The sequence below is a fragment of the Panonychus citri genome, unplaced genomic scaffold (genome assembly GCF_014898815.1).
Source record: "Panonychus citri isolate SS breed McGregor unplaced genomic scaffold, ASM1489881v1 Contig00104, whole genome shotgun sequence".
Lineage (NCBI taxonomy): Eukaryota > Metazoa > Arthropoda > Arachnida > Trombidiformes > Tetranychidae > Panonychus > Panonychus citri.
The window spans coordinates 1794998-1816432 of NW_026515509.1; the positions used below are offsets into that span (position 1 = coordinate 1794998).

The window sequence follows — 21435 nt, forward strand, 5'->3', positions numbered from 1 at the left end:
TATTTCCTACTCATCCTCATTATCATCATCATTATCATGGCCAATCTTTAATGACTTTTAATCATCTTAATAATTTTCCATCATTCCGTCTGTCACCATCATCATCATTATCGTCAACCATTCAACTGTCAACCTTAAATTAAGATCACTAATCACGTCAAACGTTTTCAGTTAACTTTCTGGACATAGTTCACTGATTAATTTATCTCTCTCTCTTTTCTCTCTTCTCTCTCATTCCGTTTTGTCATCTTTTGTTCATCCTTCATCTTCATCTTTTTTCTGCTATGAAAATTTCAATAAAATCCTTTCAAATCTTTCTCATGCTAACAGTTCATTGTCTCCTTTTCATATTATCTTCAGCCTTCAACCTTAACCTCTCTTTCTCTCTCTCACTCACTCATTCATTCATTCATTCATTCATGTCATCATTTCCCATCGTCCAATTTTAGCACTAGTATCATCGTCATCACTGTTTCTACATCAGTCTCATCTAAATCCACCATCATGATAATAAACTTTACATTGTCTTGGTTCTTGTAACTTTCATCTCGGTGGTTAATTCATTCCCAGGTAAAGTTTAACGGCTATTCTTAAATGTTCAGTGTCAATTTTCTATGTGATCTTTAACTTTTCTTGTTCACGTTCTTGTTTACTAGAATCGAGTAAATTGTCGACCACCAAAAAGTCAATCAAAATCAATCAGTGGTCGATCTGGTGGAAGTTTTGAAAATTGTTATTCCAAGGAATTGTTCATCAACATGGTTCTAATTTAACTCGATCAGATGATCCGTGTGAAAGGTGCTTCTGCTACAAAGGAACAATTCTCTGTTGGAATATCAATTGTCCACAATCATTGGATCGAAAAGGATGTAAAGAGATCAAAGTTAAAGATCTTTGCTGTCCAATATTAGAATGCCGTAAGTATTGATATTAGATAAGTAAAACTTTTCGATTTCATCGAACTATCAAATTTATATAATTCTAAAGCCTTAGAAGGGAAAGATGCCGTTTTCAAGGATATTACTGGACGTCAACCACGAACTACACCAGACGAAACTTCCGAACCCTCGATTACACCTAAAGAGATCACCTGTAAATATGGACGAGAAAAATACAAACCTGGCCAGAGAGTGACCATTAACCCATTGAAACCATGTCAACGGTGTATGTGTAGTAATGAAGGTAAAGTTAAATGTGAACTTGCATCTACATGTAAAGATGAAAGTCTAATCAAAGAATTGAAAAAACAATCAAATCTAATTAGCAAAGATTCTGATCATAAAAAGGAATCAGAAAATGTTTCAAGTTTCAGCACCCGAACGATTCCCGATGCAATATTGAAAAGAGTACAAAATTTACTTCACAAAGTTTCAACTCACAATTTAACTTCAATTAATCCAAACGATTTAAACTAAAATCTAAATCAATGATCATCAAACAATCACTTTAATATAATTTACCAACAAATTAATCACAAACCTCATTTACTCAATCAAACTATCAACACTATTGTATATTTATAATCATTTTATTGGAAAACTTTTCTTCACAATCTAAATTACTGTTACAATTTTTTGACATCAACGTTAATTGTTTGATAGTAATAGATTGACACAATCAGATTGATTGAACTTCATCTCATCTAATTAATAATAAAGGTTGAAAATGACACAATCCATTATATTGAAAGTTCTAATTCGGCTAATTAAATGTCAACTTTAAATTGGTGATCATTAACTTTCATCGTACATACAAAAACCCAATGTTGACACATTTGTACTTCATGATTCTGGCCAATGGTCAGCAACGGTTAACATTTGAAATACATAACAATAATAATACACTAGACTCCATGATGACCTAATTGTCGGTGAGAAAATTAAACTTAATTAGTGAATAGTTTGAAATTTTTCTGAGAATATAATTGTTACCAGAATTAAGTTTTTAGTTGTATATCTTAATGAGCCCAGGATTGTAAAAAAGTTTCTATCAACTAAATGGTCAATGAAAAGAAGGACAATTAATTTTGATTCAACTGATGATTTAGTATAAAGTATTTTCCTTATACAATTTGAGGTTTTAATTATCTGTTAGAAATGAGAACAACAATTAGAGTTAAGCAAAAGACACTGATTGTTTCGTTCCAATTTCATTGAATCATACCTGAGATTGACCGTATATACCGATGAGAAATTGAATATAATGACCGAAAAAGGAACCGGAAATCCCACAGCAAATCATGGCCACTTTGATTGACGAAGGTATCGAGGTGAAAAAGATCAAAAATACGATGATAATATAAGCGATAAAAGTAACCAGAAAATTGAGTGAATTTTTAATACCATGGAAAAGATCACTGAATATAAATTCTTGGAAATGTTCAGTAAAATGAGTTACAATGAATCGAATCCTTTTACCGGGAATGAAATCGTCGTTCTCAATGGTCAAGGGTTCACCTTCATTCGGATGGACATTGATTGTGAGAGTTGTCACCGTGAGAAACTTGAGATACTCAATCCAAACATAAGCATAAAGGACATAAATGAAGACAAAATTTATCGAAAGTGTCATAATGTAATAACAACACCATGTATTGAGAAATAGATTAACGCTCATGGGAAAGATGAACTGCCTGGGGGCTTTGAATACGGGTAACAAACTGAGGAAGAAAAAATAAGCTGAAGTAATTAACCAAGTGTTTGCTTTAACCAATCGACGAAACTGTTTGGCCAAATCGTCAAAGTGACCCCACTTCTTGTATTGACCGGTTTCCAGGATTTCACCGATACAAAGCCAAGTTTTCTGGGCTGAACTGACCGGACACATTGTATGTGCTACAAAGTGGACTCCGTGAATACATGCAATCACACACCAGATGAAATTTAAGGTTAACAAATAGAGACGGGATTCACCTAGAAAGTGTGAAGGATCACCGAGGATTAAAATTAGATCACTGGTCGGATTAATCATAATCAATGTGGAAAATTTAATTGTGTTTACAATTAGATTGATAAGTGTTAACATTGGAAACCAATATTGACCAATGTTAGTTTTTAAATCTCCAATTGTCTGTGGTAAATGGAGTGTCTGTGAACGAAGCAGCTCATTGACACTTGACCCGAATTTTGTCACTCGAAGTGACCTTTTAATCCTTGAACTTTGGCTTGACGAAGGCATCACATCAACTAATCTCGAAGACTAATAAACTAATTCAATGTATCTTTTATTCAACAATTTCCACTAATCAACTGAGATACAATTGACTAACTCATTGGATCAATTGTAAATGTAAATAATTTAAATCTCTTGATAATTTGAGTTTGATTGTTTACTTTTGCTGTTTAATTAGATTCATTATTTAATGTTTCAAAAAGTTAATATTTGTCATTGTGATGATAATTTCGATATTGGAAATTGTATAAATTTTGAATAAATGTTTAATTTAATATTTGTGTTGATTTATTATTAAGATAATCATTAGATATTATCAACAAAGTTAGTTAACTTTTTGTTTGATTTAGATCGTTACAAGATTATTATTATCCTTGAATATAATATTGTGATAGACAAATTTATCTTCTTAATTGTAAATGTATGATCTTAACACTAAGGAGAAGGGTCGCCGAATTTTAGTTTTGAGTTAAGAGTTGAAATTTTGTGTATTTGTAGGGCCACAAATATGAAGTCCAAATATATTTATTTTTTCCTGATCTGATCAGTAGTTTTCGAGAAAATCGAGTTCGAAGTTAAAACTTCATGTCACTTTTTCTAAGCAACTATAAGTTTTTAGATCATGAAATTTTTATTTTATCGACAACTTTTCATGCCCTTACAGAAAATCAAATTTGTTTTGCTAAAAAAATATCCAAAATGCTCCGGTCACAATTCCGTTGTATTCAAATAAATGGACGGCGATTAGTCCCAAGTGCCGAGAATGATCTGAAACTTATTTTTGAGACTATCCTAGCATGGGTTAACATGGTTGATCAAGCACTTTTTTCGTTTGATCAACAGTTTTACCGGAATGAGAGAGTGGCCTTTGACCTTCGAGGCCTAATATCTCCGAAATTACAATACTTAGAGATGTCTAAATAAGTCGAATCGCTGTCATTTAACCAAGGCTATCAGGAGCAATAGTTTTTTGGCCTTAAAATACAGTCACTTTTGCTATAAATAGTTTGACAATGTTTGATGAAATAATATTTCATTGGAGCAAGCATAAAACATTTGGGTGTTTATAACTTGAGTGTAGTATAACTTTTAATTAACTTTAGTCTAAGCTAGACCATCACTTTTAAGGCCAAAAACTATTGCTTCAATAGCCTTGGTTAAATGACAGCGATTCGACTTATTTAGACATCTCTAAGTATTGTAGTTTCGAGATATTAGGCCTCGAAGGTCAAAACTCACTCATTCGAAAATGATCATCAAAAAAATGTTTGATCAACCATGTTAACCCATGCTAGGATAGTCTCAAAATAAGTTTCAGATCATTCTCGGCACTTGGGACTAATCGCCGTCCATTTATTTGAATACAACGGAATTGTGACTGGAGCACTTTGATATTTTTAGCAAAACAAATTGATTTTCTGTAAGGCATGAAAAGTTGTCGATAAAATAAAATTTCATGATCTAAAACTTATAGTTGCTTAGAAAAGTGACATGAAGTTTTAACTGAACCGATTTTCTCGAAAACTACTGATCAGATCAGGAAAAATAAATATATTTGGACTTCATATTTGTGGCCCTACAAATACACAAAATTTCAACTCTTAACTCAAAACTAAAATTCGGCGACCCTTCTCCTTAACCAGATTCTAAGTTTGGAAATTAATTAATCACTTTGATCGGTTGATTTCCACTTCTAAATAAAAGATGGCAGCATTGGTTGTTTGATCGTAACTTTAATTGTTTGTAACAATTAACTTGACCTTATGGTGAAAATATGTAATCTAATCATGGTTGATTATTATCATGATTAAATTAATCGAGAACTAATAATATTTTTGATGAAAAACCTTCAATAAGATTGGAAATAAACTTGAAATCAGTAAATTGTTACACCAATCAAATAATAGATTGAATTTATATCTTCAGGATTGATCTAAATAATAAATTAACGACTTGATTACAATTAATGAGCTCATGATTTGTAAACATTGATTAATCAGCTGAAATTAGAATTGATTTAAATCAAGATAACATCGGATGTTTAATGTTAATTGTTTATTGATCTTAATGATAATTTGAGTGATTGGATTGATTTTCCTCTTCCTGATCATAAACTTTACTTAAGTATAAATTTGTTTTTCAATTGTCATGATAATCAATATGTAAATCTAACTGACCATCAAATCAAATTGACCATTTGAACAATAAAGATAATAATATGATCATCATGATGTTTACAATGATTATAGATTGTGAAATATTGATAAAGATCAATCAAAGTTGATTATTGTTACCATAAAATAATCAGGAACCTTCAAGTTTACATGAGAATTGATTAAGAATTAAAATAATTAGGTCAATTGTAAACATATATTATGATAACAATAAAAGCTCATTGAAAATAAGCTATTAACCATTAAGTTATTATCATGATAATGGTAATGAAATGAATTAAGAGTTGTAATTGTAATAAAAGGACAAATTGTGATTGTTAAATTGTGACTGACAATCAAATTAATTGTTGGTACGAAAACAGAATTTCAAATGAAATTAACTCTATGCAAGTTCTGATTCGGTTTGTTGGGTTCCTTTTTTAGTATCTCGATGGTGGAAAATATCATTGAGATGAAGGAAAGGAAAAGGTACAAATAGAAAGAGAAATAGACACAGGATGATGAGAGGAAGGGAGAGAGAGAAAGTGGAAGATGAGGTTGTATGGTTACATGGGGAAGAGTGGGTGGGGTGTATGGAGACTTATTGATTAGGTTGGCAGAAGATGAGGGGAGAGGAGGAAGAGGAAGAGAGTTGAATCAACGATTTCCACAGATAGAGTAAGAATCTCTTCCGGGTTTCCCAAAAAACGGATCGATAAATTTACTTTCATCATGATCACCCATGAAAAGTGAGTTAATGTCACCTCAAAGATGAACATGAAAAGACTTGAGCCAGGGCGATTTAACTTGGAATTAGTGATGTTTACACAAGTAAACCAGTTGATTAACTTAATTGTCGCCGAATATTATTTTCTTAAAATACAATTGTAAATCAACAAGAATTGCTTGTTCATTCATTAATTAATATCAATTCCAGATTAGTAAAAGATTATCCCAGATAAGCAAAGATCAACACATGAACAAATTGTCAACCTATGTAACCATATGATGAATTTTTCACCAGCATAGTTGAGAGACTATTAGATTAACTTTGATATTGTATCAATTAAAATGATTAATTAGAACAGAGAATCAATGAAAGTGATCAAAAACTACGTTGATTAACATAATTAACTTCAGACATTAGACTAAAAAAAAAGGTAAACAAGTTCACTGGGTTAATAGTGATAAATCAATAACATCAATCGTGATCATGGTGATGAATATATTCACATGGAGAAACGGGAAAGATAATTTTATGAATTAAATTCAATTTTCATATCATCATGACTCAAAACTCATTCACCTAAATTTGATTAGAACAAAAAAAAACTGAATCATTTTCCTCTCAATTAACATTCAACAAAATCTTTCACTCAAATGAATTACGTTAGTATCATCTAACTCACTTCATCAAAATCATCATCATCTTTTCCTTGTCATCAGTAGAACCTTAAGTTTACTACTGTTATGTTGTTGTTGTTGTTGTTGTTGACGATGAGATGATGAGAATGAGCATCATGATGATGGAAAAGATGGTTGCTTGGATTGACCCACATTCTGACCTGGTTCTTGTTCTGAACAAAACGAACTTTTTTCTCTCTCTCTCTCTCATCATGAAACTCCTGCTGAATTTTTCTCTCCCTTTACTTACATTCAAACACTTTTCCCTTTTTACACCCCCTTCTCTCTCTCACTATCTTCCACTTCTCCCCTTACCCTCTCTCTCTCTCTTTTTCTTTCTTCCCAATCTCTCTCTCTCTCTCATTCCCTGTCTATCTTCCTCTTCCATTTTATCACTCACTCACTTACTCACTCACTTTAACCCAAAAATCGTCATCACTACAAACCTGCTCACTACGAACCCAAAGTAACATCAACAAAACAAAATAAACAATAACAATCAAACGTTTACGATATTAACTGTTCAAAGAAAAACGGAAATCAAATTAAACGACATTTTCTAGTGACATCAAATCAACGGAATAATAAACAATTAAAACAATTTAACAATCATCGAGTAAATTGATTTCAATTTACTACTACTAAGTGTGTGTGTAGTTTTTACATTGACAATTATCATTAAGTTTGACTTTCCAAACAATTACTACAACTATTCATCATTACAATAATCCTCAAAGGTGAGTCAATGTCAATCAGTTAATCCTAAAATTAACTAATTGTAGTTGTTGATTTTGATTGTAAAAACAAATGATCATCTTGCTTTCACTTTCATTTACGTTTTCCCATTCACATAAATCGTTACCCGATTAACCTTTAAACCTCCCACTCTCTACCTTTTACACCCACACCCACTTGATTCATAGATACCTAATAAACTTTAATCTTCATCAATTGTTAATGTTAATTGTTTGACATTAACACCAACTAATTAACTTGAATCAGTTGAAAATCAACACATATAAAACCTTCATTATCATTTACATTGTAGGTTCACAATCAATCTTGATAACCTTGACAATTAATTTCTTTCTTTCCTTCACTTTTTTTTCATCATAAATTATTTCTCTCTCAGTCTCTCAGTCTCTCCCTCTCTTCATCAACGATTTCATGATAATTACTAAATTGTTCATGATAAAATCATATGATTATCGGTCAGTCTTGACCTGTAAACGTCCTTGACAGTTGTAACAATTCAGGTTCACTTGGTTTTTGTGTGTTGATTGTTTGTAAATTTTACCGTTATTTCAACTCAGGTAGACACAAAATTGAATCAAAACAAAAAGGTAAAAGTTGATTAACTGATTTGTTTTAATTGTAAACTCATTTAACTGTCAATTAACTTTAACCTTTTGTGAATTTTGTGTTAATTGCTATAACTTTTTTCCAACTTTGATTACAAATTCAATTTCCGTTTAAATTGTTAACTGTTTCCTGTAACAATTGATGAAAAACAATATGATTATCATTAATTGACTTAATTGAAATTTGTAATAGTAACAATAATTATTAATTGTTCATTATATCATTCATATATATATTTGGTTTGTTTAATCATCATCACCAAGGAATTCAATTAATTTAAATTGTTTGTTGACTAAATCAATCTAAACAAGTGAAACTTGTCAATTTCAATCAGTTGATTAAAACCTGAAACAATAAAGTGATAATTGTAATTTTAATCAATCTAAATGATGATATTATTTACTATTACAATTGATGTCATTCTTGATAATCATTGACAGTTAAAAATTAATCAAATTTGGAAATTAATTAAACAGTTGATCAATTGCAATGAAAATTGATTTAAAACAGTTATCAGGTTGTAAAAAGTTAATCATAAATGAAAGTAGCAAACAATTAAGATGTTAATTAGTGGAGAGATAATGTTGAAAGTGTAAACGTGTTTAGTGACGATGACAATTATCATCATCTCTCATCAATTGTCATTTTGATAAAACAGTTATGATGATAAGATGATAACTTATTGTTATCATTGTCACTTGTAAAAGTTGAAGGATAAATTGTTATGAAAGTGGTGCAATGATGATGATGGATTAGGAGATGACGATAATTACACCATGATGATGATGATGATGGTGATGATAAAGGTGTGATCAGGTTGATTGGGTTTGCGAGCAAAGTTTCAATACAATTTTCCTTTGATTTGCTTGTCGATTTTAAACAAAGTTAATCATCACAATTAATCGTTACCTTTATAAATATTAATAAATATGTATAAATAGGGCAGCGAAACAATTTACCGATTGTTGTTGATTGATTGTCATGATGATGATAACCAGATTTGAGGAACCAGAAAACCAGAAAACCTGAATATCTGTTGTGATTTTGATTATTCGTAAGCGAAAAAATCAACAAATAATCAACTAATCACGTTGAAGGTTACGATTTGTTGTTGCTAATCTTTTCCACCTCGATAACCTGTTCTTGTTACCTGAGCATTTATACACATTAAGACTTACCTGTAACTGTCAACAACCGTGTTGATTTTTGTGCTTACGATTTTTGATTAATTATAATTGTAACTTGTGACAGTTAAAATCACAGAACGTGGTTCATTATAATTGCTATCACAATCGAAAGTATTAATAATTATTATTAAATTAGTGGAGAAAATATTTCGTCATCATTAACCTAATTTTAAATTTTCTTTCGTTCTCAATATATTAATATAAATACTATTGATAATTTACCGTTAACCTTGAGGTATATTGATATTCAATGATGAATTAAATTTTCTCATGTTTATGTAAATAAAAACATGAACCAATATAACCATTGATTTATAATTAAAATGGTTGGACAATTTAACTAATCATTTTGATAATTACGATTTTAAGATTTAAAAGGATTTGATTAAATAACGATAATCATCAATAACTATTGAATCTGAATCGTTTCCTTAATCATCAAGTTTCATGGTTTTTACCTTGATGGTTAAAAAGAATCAGAATTTTTTTCTTCTTCATTTCATTTAACCTTCATCATTTTTTTATCTTCTTTTCAAATTTGTCTTTCTATATTTATCTTCTCTGTCTTTTTCTCTGGTTGTACCCCTTTCTCATCATCATCATCATCTCTTCCTCTCTTTCTTTCTCTCACTTTCTTCCTCCTTCAGTTATTTTCACTTTGATTCATGCGATTAATTTTCAAGGATATAACAAGAAAATGATGATTATGATGATGACAAGGAAGAGAAACAGATTATCATGATCATGATATGAAACACTAAATAGACACAGAGAAAGTTATAATCATATGGTTGACCTTTTACCTCTTTCATTCATTACATTACATTCATTAGATTCAGTTTAATGTTTGACAATTTCAAATTGATTCATTGATATTTTTTTTACATTTATCCCTGAAAATTATCATGTTAATCGTCAAGACATTAATTAGGTTTATGATTATGGTGATCAACTTGCAAATTGATTAATAGAAAGATTTTCTTGTTAATTATTTGGCTAATAAATTGCTGATCTTTGATTTTATTACCTGGTAGTATATCTTTTGTTAATCACTTACAATTAACTAACATGATTACCTCGTTTTTTTACTTTTCAATTGAATTGTATTAATAAACTAATTAAATGTTGATAATTAACTGATTGAAAAGGCAAAAAAACAATAACAAACAAACAGAAACTTATTTATGATAATTGGGAGCCTAATTAAAACGTAATGATAACATAAAGTGACAGGTAAACAATTAATTTTAAGGTTAGAGAGAGAGAGAGAGAGAGAGTGAGTATCAAGTGTCATTATTATTAAATCAATAGGTAAATGTATTGTAATCATCGTCAAGTCAATTGGTGATGTTATCAAAACCTTGGGAAAATGATGATGGAAGGAGGGAGATGAAGATGAAGATGAAGATAAAATAAAAGAGGTAAAATAACAGTAAATCAACGTATTAACCTCAACGATAATTGTCCTTGAATCGTATTGGAATCAGCCTTCATTGTGGATAATAATAAGTCACTGGAAAATTAATGATCAACTTGAATTGTTATTTTGCATGTGATGATGATGAGGATGACGAGGATGATGTTGATCCTCATTCTCATTGTCACATTGTCTCTCTCTCACTTGCACTTTCTCCCTCTACTGTTCAATGTTAAATATATTTCACAATTAATCAGCTAATCAAATTAATTAGAAAGCAAAACATTGATTTAAATTGATCAACAATAATATTTACACTTTTCTTATAAATCATCATAAGATAAACACATTAACACTTTGATGATACAGTTAATTCATCATCCGTTAAGTCAATTCTGCTGATCTTAATTGTAGATTAAGATTATGGGGAAAATATATCATGAAATTAGGTTAATAAGTCTGATGACAATTACCAGTTAATTTCTTAAATCACACAATCAATTTCTTGATTCACAATCGTCTCTAAATCACTTTGTTTATTTTTTTGCTTCTTTCTCTCTTCAATCAACTAATTGTTATTAAAGTCCATGATTAACATGAAGGTTAACAATCAACTAATTATAAAACTGTAAGTGAAAATGAGATTAATATAAAAAAGAGTCTAGGTCAATGGTTACCTGGATTAAGGGAGATAATGAAAGAGATTAAGACAATCACAAGAAATCAGTAGATAAACATGATGATGATCATCATGAGAGAGAGAGAGAGAGAGAGAGAGAGAGAGAGAGATGAAGATGAGGATGACAAATATATACAGAATAAAGAAGAAAGTAAAATAGACAGAGAAAGTTCATCAAATTGAGAGAAGAGGAAAAGATGGAGAGAGAGAGAAACGATAACTTGAACCAAAGATTTTTTGGTTAAATGGGAAGAAAAGAAAGAGATGAAAAGTAAGAGAACATGGAAAAGAAAGAGGAGATAGAATGAATTGAGAAAGAAAGAGAAAAAGAAAGAGTAACTATGGTAACAGGTTGAATTGAGAATTGAGTTCAATGTACTCTTCTCATCGAGGACATTGACCTTTTCTCTTTCTGTGTGTTGATTCATGTTCATGTTTTGGGTTCACAGTTGAAATAAAATCGCTGTTAATGTTTACCAACAACAGAATTGTTTCTCTCTTTTCTTTTTTTCTAATTGTTCCAAATTTTCAAGTTTAATCATCAAATTAATTATCGAATTCTATTTATACAAGAAAACAATTTTTTTTCGTCAACAATTTAATATCAATCAATCAAATTTATATGTTTTCCACTTCGCATTGAATTTGTGATCAAATTTTACCTTTCAAATTGTGCAACTATTTCATTCCCTCATCTCTTTCATATTATTTGTTTGCTGATGACAGTTGAACAATTGTTGATTGTTGATTATTATCATTAATTATAATCACTATCATTTATTTCAATAAGTGTTTCTCCTCTTTCTCTCTCTCTCTCTCTCTTTATTTATCATCCTCCATGTTTTATCTTTGGGTTAATCCTGACAATTGGTCACATGGTTTCATCCAAAATCAATGTAAACATTTTAATCATCATTTACATTCAACTAATCAACTACAACAGCAATTAACGAGCTCACCATCACTTGACAATTACTATTATCCTAATCAATGAGCATCGTTTAAAAAAAACTGAATCAATTTTTTTTCTTCACACTAATCAATTGACCCGAAAGTTGATTATTTGTCCATCAAAATTATCATTTGTTTATTGGTTTTCCTTTTTTTTAATCAACAACAACAATAATCTATTTTTTCAATTGTTTTTTTCCTAATTGTTCCAATCATCAAATTCAAGTTAATTGATCATCTTTTCTGGTATCAATAGTGAACTTTGCTTGTTACCATAAACTCCCATCTCTCTCTGTGTGTACATCAAATCATCATCAGAAAAGGTAAACTTGATAATCCTCAGGTAACAAAGAGAAAACCAAATTCACTTTGATTTCTCACTTTTCCCTCTCTTTACCTTTATCCTCCTTTCTCTCTCTCTCTCTACAATATCTTTCTTTTCTCTTGAACCATGAAAAGAAAGAGAAAAATACAAAGAAACAGAGTTTCTATTTTCTTTCTCGTAAAAAAATTAAAGGGAAAAGCGTCAAAAGTAAGAGGAGAAAGAGAGTAAATGAGGCCCTTGACCTTGGCCTTTGTTACTTTTCCATTTTCCTCTCTAGTGGTAATGGCGGTGGGTCTTTTCTTGACCTTGAAATGATATAACAACAACAACAACACTCATCTCAATACACTTACATTAACCGTGTCCATCCCACAAGAGTGACCAATAAGTTACAATACTTGATTGTTAATATTGACGACAAACAATTAATAAACACTGATGGTTATTATTTGTTCATCAACTGTTGATATTATTGTCAAAATCTCTGGTTGTGTAGTAACATTAATGTAAAAAACGTTAATGGTAATGTGATTTTCTGGTTCCTTTTTTTTCTGGTTACATTTTCTGGTTCACTTCAGTTCCTAACAATTTACACTTATCATGTTTTTTTAATGTGAGTTTTTTTTCTCAACAATCAAGTTAATCAATTTTTTTTGTTTCTTCGCATGTTGATATTGATTTTCACGTAATATTAATACATTGGATCATTTCAGTTACGTACAATTCAACTAATCAGCACAGTACAATCAACTTTCCCTTTCTTGTATTCACCATCTTAATCTCATGTCATTTCATTTCAATCTTCATGATGATCAACATCTTGAAGATGCTTCTGTTTTGTTATTAATCAAATGTCAACCATTAGCTGAATGGTTTTTCCTTAAATTATATTACTACAATTATAACTATGATTCTGTTGATCTAATTAAACCTTAGCTAAGGGAGGATGTAGATTATGGATGATGAATTGTAATAAATATCATCTTATTAAGCAACATCCTCACTTGTTAATTTAAACTTGATCGTTATCATCCTACATCATTTTCATCATGTTTCACTTTCACTTTTTCCACTTCTCAATTCATTATTGAGATGAAAGAGAAACGAAACTTTCTCTCTATCAGATCAATTTTCTGTTCCATATCAGATTCGTTTCGATTTCGTACTCACTCTTATTATTTTTTTTCTCTCTCTCTCTCTCTCTCTCTCTCTCTCTCTCTCTCTCTCTCTCGCTTACTCACTCCTTCTGTCAGTGACCTAGTAACGAGAATCGATTTTATCCTTTTACCTTTTTCTCTTTCGAATTTTTCTTTCTCTTTCTTCTTCTTGCTCAATCTTTTCCTCCGCTGTGTTTACTTCTTGCCAGTGACCTAATAAAACTCATCGATTGTACTTTTTTTCCTCTTTCCACCCTTTTTATCTTCTCTATCTTTTCTTTTATCTTCACTTTCTCTCTCTTTTTCTCTTTAATCATCTTTATCATCGACATCATTTTCCATTATTTCGTTAAGTAGTTTTACTTTCTTTTTCTCCAAATTCTTTTCACTGTCGATATCAAGCTTCGATTTTCCTTTCATCTTGTTGTCATCTATTCGCCTTTCATGTTTAGAACCTCATCTGTATCCCCATTGGATACAATTCATTCTAATTGTCAAATGTTAGAAGGTTGGAGAGAGAAAAGTCGCTAATAATCTTAATGATAATTCCAATTGAACAGAACAACAAAGATTCATTTTCTGACACAGAAAAAAGGAACCTCAAAAAAGTTTCTTGATGCAGGGTAACAGTTTCTTGATGAATCTTTGCCAACCTCAAGTTGATCTTCCATCATCATCATGATTCGTTTTTCTTCTTCCGTTCTCGCTCTATTAAAAGATATTCTATCCGTTGAAGAGAACAATTCAAGATAGAAAGAAATAGATGCTCATGATGATGGAAAATGAATACGAAGGGGGGAAAGAGAAAAAAAGAAAGAGATTCTTCGAAAAGTAGGTCACCAGAATGTCCTATTTACGCAAAATCTCATCTCACTCTTTCTTATTCCCACTTTAATTCCAACTATCTCTCTCTCTCTTTCTCTCTCTTCATCTCTCTTTTATTTCTATCACCTCCCAATATCCACATTCTGTTATATCATGATGATAATAATCACTCTCATGCTACTATTAATATATAAAATTCACATCGAGATGCATATGAAAGATTGCGAAAGAAAATTCTTGGCTTCTATTTTCATCCTTCATCTTCTTCCTCATCCTTAAAATTAACACCATAACCTTACGAAGATTAAGATGATGATAAATTTAATGGATGGTGATAAAGAATTGAAACAAAAGCCTCTTTACCCTAAATGTCCTAAACTCTTGAAAGTAGCAAAAACACCAACCAATCAAGTGCCGAGTAAATGTCATATGAGTAACGAACAAAGTTATCAACGAAAATGTAAACAAAAACAAACGTCAAATTAAATTGTTTACGTTCAACACTTTAAGTTCCTCCCATTTGGAATACCCTTTACGTAATAAACGTCAAATAACAATTTGGTTTGTTGTTCCGTCAGAATCTTGATCAACATTTACCTTTATCCTTTTTCTATACTTGAAACTTTTTTCTTCTTCATGAAAAGAAAACAGTTAGTCAGAAATTCTGAATTGAGTTCGATTACTGATGAAAATGAAAGATAAATTCCATCAATTTTGAAATGCGAAAAATATTCTGCTTCTTTTTTCTCTTTCTTTTTCTCTCCATCATCATATTAGTAAACAACTTCATCTCCTTCATCTGAAAACATCTCTCTCCCTCTCTCTCTCTCTCACTCATCTCATCTTCCCCAACTACCTGTGCTCACTCACATTTAACTTCATCACTATCAACAAACAACAACAACAATAATATCCTGTTTTCATTTACCTTTTTATTTCAATGTTGATAAAATTTTTCTTTGTTTACTTTTCCATTTCTAGTGTAACAATTAACAAACAATTAACCAATTTCTCGGGATTAACTGTGGCAATAAATCAACAGAGATTTGTGTTTATCTAACCTTAACCTTTTAAACACTTTCTAATTTGGATTATCATTTTTTTCTTAATGGATTATTGTCATCACCATTATCATCAATTTCATCATCTTAATCAACCACCTCTCACATTGAAACAATTTACCTTCTTCCAATTGAAGAATATATAATTTATTAAACAATAATTGGATAATCTAATCTGCTTCCTTTAATCCAATTGATAATCCATTTTAAACTATCGACTGAGATTCTCAATCAAGCTAATCTACAATCAATACTAATCGTATAATATCAACATCGTCATCATCATCATCAACAACAACAACGACATACACACACAAACACTTGATTATCATCATCATCAGTTGATCTAATTGAATAACAATAATATTCTTGTGACGTTTAATCATCATCATCACTAATCAACAACAACAACAATCTAGATTAACTATTTGTTTATCTGTCAACAAAGTGCAATCTCGTGCAATCCTTTTTACAGTTACAATTAACTAATTGTCGCAACTACTCAAAAGTCTTCTGCTTGTTTCCTCTCTTTCGAGAAAAATTAATATTAATTTTATTTGGAATCATTTTAAAATTCATTCATTCATCATTCATCACTAATTTAAATCATAATGTTCAGTTTTCATAAGCCCAAAATTTACCGATCGATATCGGGATGTTGTATATGCAAAGCGAAATCTTCCAGTTCCCGTTTTACCGATTCAAAAAAGTACGAAGCTGAATTCGAGAAGTGTTTCCGTATAAGCGAAAAACGTTCTGGTGAGATATGTAATGCTTGCGTTCTGCTGGTTAAGAGGTGGAAAAAATTGCCTCCGGGGACACTTCGCAATTGGAGGCATGTTGTTGACGCTCGAGCTGGACCAGGAACTAAATCAATGAAATATGCGAAATTAAATCACAATTCATCAACCGGTGGATCAATTAATAGTACACATAATCATAAGAAACACAATAAACCAAAGAAAATTAAATCATCGATACTTGATTATACCGACATTCAAGGTAATCATAATTAACTTCAATCTTTTTTGTTTTAAACATCTCAATGATTAGCAAATTTTCAAGGGCCCTAAATTTAGTTTCAACCAATTAACATTGTAATTGTTTCGACAATTACAATTTAAATTGTGTCGTAATTTTATATTTAATTGTTATTGTTTCTCTTTCTTTAGGTTTCTAATGTTATTCTGTCAATTGATGTATTGTGTTAATTGTTGTGTTACAATTTAACTTATGGCTTCAATTGACTTGAATTGTTTATCTTTGTATGTTGATCGTTGATTTTCAAGCTTAATTGTGACAATTTTGGTTAATACAGTAAAAGAAGAGGAAATAAGATTATAATCTTAATCTATCACTTGTCTACTATTGACTATCTCCTTTGATTGGAAATAAAAAGCCTCAGGGTTTTTTACCATTTCTCTTGCAACATAATCATGATTATTATCATCATCTAATTCACTGAACCTGACTTTTTCTTCCGGATTTTATTGGTTCTAACTGTACCTGTAACCTGGTACCACTATGTTGCCCTTATACTAATTTCTTCCTCTCTCTCTCTTCATAATTTCTCACTCACTTTTCTTCCTTCTCATCTTCATCTTTTAGCTTTCTTTTCCTCTCTTTCCTTTCTTCTTCCTATTGGATAGTAGTTTATCTTAATCTCTTTCTATCCGACCCTCTCTCTCTCTCTCTCATCTTCTTTCTCTTTCTCTATAAAACTGACCTCTTCTTCTACCTCTTTCTTCGTCCACTTACATTCTGCAAGTTTTTTCTTGAATTTCTAATCAGTAAGAAAGAAAAGAAAGAGGAAAAAAAGTTCTCCAAAATTTTTCATCTTCTTCGCATCTTCCAGCTAACTTTTTTCTTCCTTTCATTTTCTCTCTTATTTTCATCATTCATATTCTCTAGTGTGTTTGCCTCTCTCTCTCTCTCTTTTTACCCCTTTTCTGAAACTACTCAGCCATGAATACGATAGATTTAAGCAACAACATCAAGAATCCTTTTCGAATCCTAAGTTAGTTCTAACCTTGATAATCCCTTATAATTGTTTTCTCCCTTTAAGAATCTTAAATATGATTTTTTTTTCTCTTTTCTAATTCTGGTTTTCTTTTCCTCTACTTTTTCAGATGGTGATAGATTTCAAATCTCATCAGTGAGACATTTATCCAGTCCAATTGGAAGTGATTCATCTGATTTAGATGATGATGAGGATGTCGATGAAGATGATTACCTGTCCGATTTTGACGACGAAAGTAAAGGACAAAATACCTTGGCTGGTGTAAGAAATACCGATGGTACAACAACCACGACCAAGAAAAAGCTTCGTAGTAACTCAAAAAGTCCACTTTCCACCAGTACAATTACATCAGCATCTTCATCTTCAAACCTCTCATCCCCTGGATCTTCATCCACCAGCCGAAGAAGCTTAACCAAGCGCAGTAAACCACCAACAAGCTCACTCTCTAAAGTTTCTTCCTTCTTAGATATGTCCTTCTGGAGGAAGTACGTACCTTCCATCAACCACCCCACCACCTCCTCTTTATCATCCTAACCCTTCCTACTCCCTCTCCCCTTCTCTCTCTCACTTACCTTATCCCAACTCTTTCATTTCTCTTCCGCCTTTATACACCTCCAATTATATTTGATTCTTTTTTTCTTCTTTTCTGCTTCAAAAATCATTCCAACTAATTGACTTCTATTTTTCTTTTCTTCTCCTTCCATTGTCACCTTGGAACGGATTCACCTGATGGATTATCTCTTGATTTATTTGCAATTTCATTCGAAAAATAGAGAAAAAATTTGCTGTGGAATAATCTTCAAAGGTCCTAACAACGAGGTGCTTATTTATCCCAAACTGCTCAAACCCTGTTCATGTCGCATTAAAATGACCGAAGCAAAATCTGGTGGCGGAAGTGGAGGAAGTGACACTGCCTCGATCACATCTACCTCACAAATAGAAGAGGACACGAACAGTAATGCCTCAAGCATTGCAGCTTATTCTCTTTAACAACAATTTCATTCTTAGGATGATATTTCAATTTCTCTTCCTCTTCCTCTGTTCATCTTTCCCTCTTTCTTTTCACCATAATATTAAAGCCTTTTCCCTCTTTCCAAACTGTTAATCGCCTTCTAATCCTTAAAACTCAAAATTCTTTCATCTTTTTACTTTCATATCCATCAATTCATTTACATCTCTCCTTTCTCATCTTATATAATTACTCTTCTTCCATAATCTATTCCTTCAACTCTTCCCCACCTCCATCATCATCACCAATACCCTCTTAGACTGAGATCCAATATCCTTTTCCTTGTAAGACATTTTTTTTATATATTCACATGAAACCTTAGCCTCTCACCTTTACAATTCCCACTCCAATTTAAATGGCTAATTACTTTAGAAAAAGAAGAGTAAATGATTTATATATTAATTAATTATTATTTGTAAACTATTTCATCATAATCATCATCTTTTTGTGCAATTATCGTCAACACTAATATAAATTAATATGATTGTAATAATATCTTGACAATGCAACGATATCAATGACAAGTTGTCGTCCGCATCCATAACCAACCAACCAATACAACAATCAACATTATCGCAATCATCCTAGAGCAATTATCATCAAAATGAACCTTCATTAAATCTGATCACGGCTTACCTGATCATCATCATCATCGCCATCACCACCACCACCACCATCATCATCATCATCGTCTTCAGTTATCCACAATATTCAATAAGGAAAAAGAAAACTTTTTTTTTCTTCTCGCAATCAAAAAGCCCAATAGCAAATAAACAATAAATTATATAATCTTATAAACGGATTTATAAATACACTGATTGATAATCATTATCTTAATTTGATTATAATCAAATCTGATCAACAAAACTTGAATGACACAGTTACAACAATTAAGCACCTTCTTCATTATCATCACCATATGAACCACATGAAAACTTGACCATCTTCATAATGTCACATTAAGGATTCCATAGATGTTTGTAATGATTAACAAATTATTAATTATTCATCATAATCATTGATCATCATCAACCTCATAATCAACTCTAATTGATCCCTCATCTTACCGCAATCAATTTAAATTTGATAACAATTAACAATGATAATAACAAACAGTTATCAATATTAGTGAGCTATTGATACAAAAATATAAGAGAAAGGTTTTTAAAATATTAGTTAAACCAATCAACACAGAATCAGAACAATTAATTAATTATATGCTGATGATTATTATTCATTTACCTACATTCATAATATATTATTATCACAAAGTAATTAAGTTAATTATATATATTAATACATGGAAACAAATATAATACTTATAATATATTAACTGGAACATGAAACTGCCTAAGAATTTAAATGGAAAAGAAAAACTTTTCAAACAATTTAACTGATTTTCTAATTACAATTAACTATTATATTGTCAATCAGTTGATTCTTAATTAATAACATAATATATATTCAATTTTAATTTAATTTCAATTTTTTCTTCATTTACTTTGATTTCATTTAATTTAACACTTTTCTTTTGGGTTAATTAACTTTTTAGTTTTCATTGTAAACAATTTAACTTAACAAATTATTATTATTATTACAATTTGATTTGATTGATTTGTTTGCATTTTAATTATTTTATCTTAATTTCGTTTCTTCATCTTAATTGTTTGCTTTGACACTCACTGCCTCTTCCTAATTGCAATTGAGCCTTAGCTCAACAATTTAATCTTCTCATTGATTAACAATTTTTTTCTTAATCACTTTTCATTTTTAATTGTAAATTTTAAACGTCCAAGACGTTACTCTCTCTCTCTATCTTTTAATTGTCATTAATTATCAATCACATTATAATGAGATTATAATTAATTAATTTTCATGATTTAAAAATCATGATTATATCAATTGAAACTATTTGATATTTACATTGTTAATTATCAATCAATTAACATTTTACATATTTAACATACAAAATTAACACTTCTAACTAATTATCTGGTTTGGAAAAGGCAATTTAATTAACAATAATTAACGATTAACGATTAGAAATGTTTTTTGATTTCTCAATTTAAAATTGAATTGATTGTTCATTCTGAATGTGGTTAAAAGATATTAAATATAACTGTAAATTGTAATGGTAAACTAAGACGTTGGGATTAACAAGATTAACCTATTAAAATATTAACACAATTTAATTACAATTAAACTTTTGTGAAAACTTTTTTTCTTCTCATTGATTATCAACCATTTCCAATTTCTGGTCATCCTGGTTGACTAATTGTTCAGTTGAAATGAACATTTCGTCTTTAAGATAAACAAATAATGACTCATTTATTGTGATGATTATTCTTGATTTAGTTAATTGTTTATTGGAAAACAAAACAATTAATTTACTTGGTTTATCAGCAAATGACAACAAATCGGTTCAAATTTTTCCGAGATCCGCATGGGAAAAGGTTTAGATTGTTCCGTCATTCAATGACCAATTAGTTTAAATACTCGATAATTAATTGGAAGCAAAAATGATTCGATCGTTGAAAAAATTAATCAAAATTAACTTTTTTCTGGTTAAATGATGCAATCAATTGGTTGCCATGGATACGCTTCGATCAAGTGGTGACCTCTCGTGAGCAATTAGTCTACTTTTCGTTAATCAAATTTAACTTTTTTCGTGTTGATTTTCAGGGAAAATCAAGATTTGTAATTATTATTTGTAA

At 30.5% G+C, this 21435-nt stretch overlaps 3 protein-coding genes across 6 annotated transcripts; 2 read left to right on the top strand and 1 right to left on the bottom strand.

The window, feature by feature from the left end:
* The first annotated feature begins 50 nt into the window (after nt 1-50).
* LOC128389088 (kielin/chordin-like protein) lies at nt 51-1737 on the top strand. Its single transcript, XM_053348604.1, is given in 5 exon segments — nt 51-87; nt 657-687; nt 689-738; nt 741-917; nt 988-1737. Coding segments are annotated over 5 exon segments (723 nt in total). The 3' UTR covers nt 1416-1737.
* LOC128388966 (uncharacterized) lies at nt 1734-3201 on the bottom strand. 2 transcript variants are annotated; one of them, XM_053348446.1, is made up of 3 exons: nt 2164-3201; nt 1932-1993; nt 1734-1860 (listed from the first exon to the last, which is right to left on the bottom strand). In XM_053348446.1, the coding sequence occupies exons 1-2, from the start codon at nt 3175-3177 to the stop codon at nt 1958-1960; spliced, it is 1050 nt and encodes a 349-aa protein (XP_053204421.1). In that variant the 5' UTR covers nt 3178-3201; the 3' UTR covers nt 1734-1860; nt 1932-1957. The 2 variants fall into 2 exon arrangements, with proteins under 2 accessions (XP_053204421.1, XP_053204420.1); XM_053348445.1 differs by having other exon boundaries at nt 1932-2087.
* A 3948-nt stretch (nt 3202-7149) lies between these two features.
* LOC128388981 (SIN3-HDAC complex-associated factor-like) lies at nt 7150-19531 on the top strand. Of its 3 annotated transcripts, XM_053348469.1 has the most exons (5): nt 7150-7465; nt 12551-12647; nt 15613-16694; nt 17822-18197; nt 18486-19531. In XM_053348469.1, exons 3-5 carry the CDS (start codon nt 16304-16306, stop codon nt 18700-18702), a joined length of 984 nt encoding a protein of 327 aa, XP_053204444.1. In that variant the 5' UTR covers nt 7150-7465; nt 12551-12647; nt 15613-16303; the 3' UTR covers nt 18703-19531. The 3 variants fall into 3 exon arrangements, with proteins under 3 accessions (XP_053204444.1, XP_053204442.1, XP_053204443.1); XM_053348467.1 differs by lacking the exon at nt 12551-12647; XM_053348468.1 differs by lacking the exons at nt 7150-7465; nt 12551-12647 and having other exon boundaries at nt 15411-16694.
* The last annotated feature ends 1904 nt before the right edge of the window (nt 19532-21435 follow it).

Bases quoted from the DNA above. Each gene is read 5' to 3' on its own strand.
- LOC128388966 (XM_053348445.1), bottom strand. From the start codon at position 3,177: ATGCCTTCGTCAAGCCAAAGTTCAAGGATTAAAAGGTCACTTCGAGTG. The intron at 2,088-2,163 runs GTATGATTCAAT...CATTTCTAACAG, and splicing joins GTATATACGGTCAATCTCAG to ATAATTAAAACCTCAAATTG. The intron at 1,861-1,931 runs GTAACAATTATA...ACCGACAATTAG, and splicing joins CAACTAAAAACTTAATTCTG to GTCATCATGGAGTCTAGTGT.
- LOC128388981 (XM_053348469.1), top strand. From the start codon at position 16,304: ATGTTCAGTTTTCATAAGCCCAAAATTTACCGATCGATATCGGGATGT. The intron at 16,695-17,821 runs GTAATCATAATT...CTACTTTTTCAG, and splicing joins TGATTATACCGACATTCAAG to ATGGTGATAGATTTCAAATC. The intron at 18,198-18,485 runs GTACGTACCTTC...TTCGAAAAATAG, and splicing joins GATATGTCCTTCTGGAGGAA to AGAAAAAATTTGCTGTGGAA.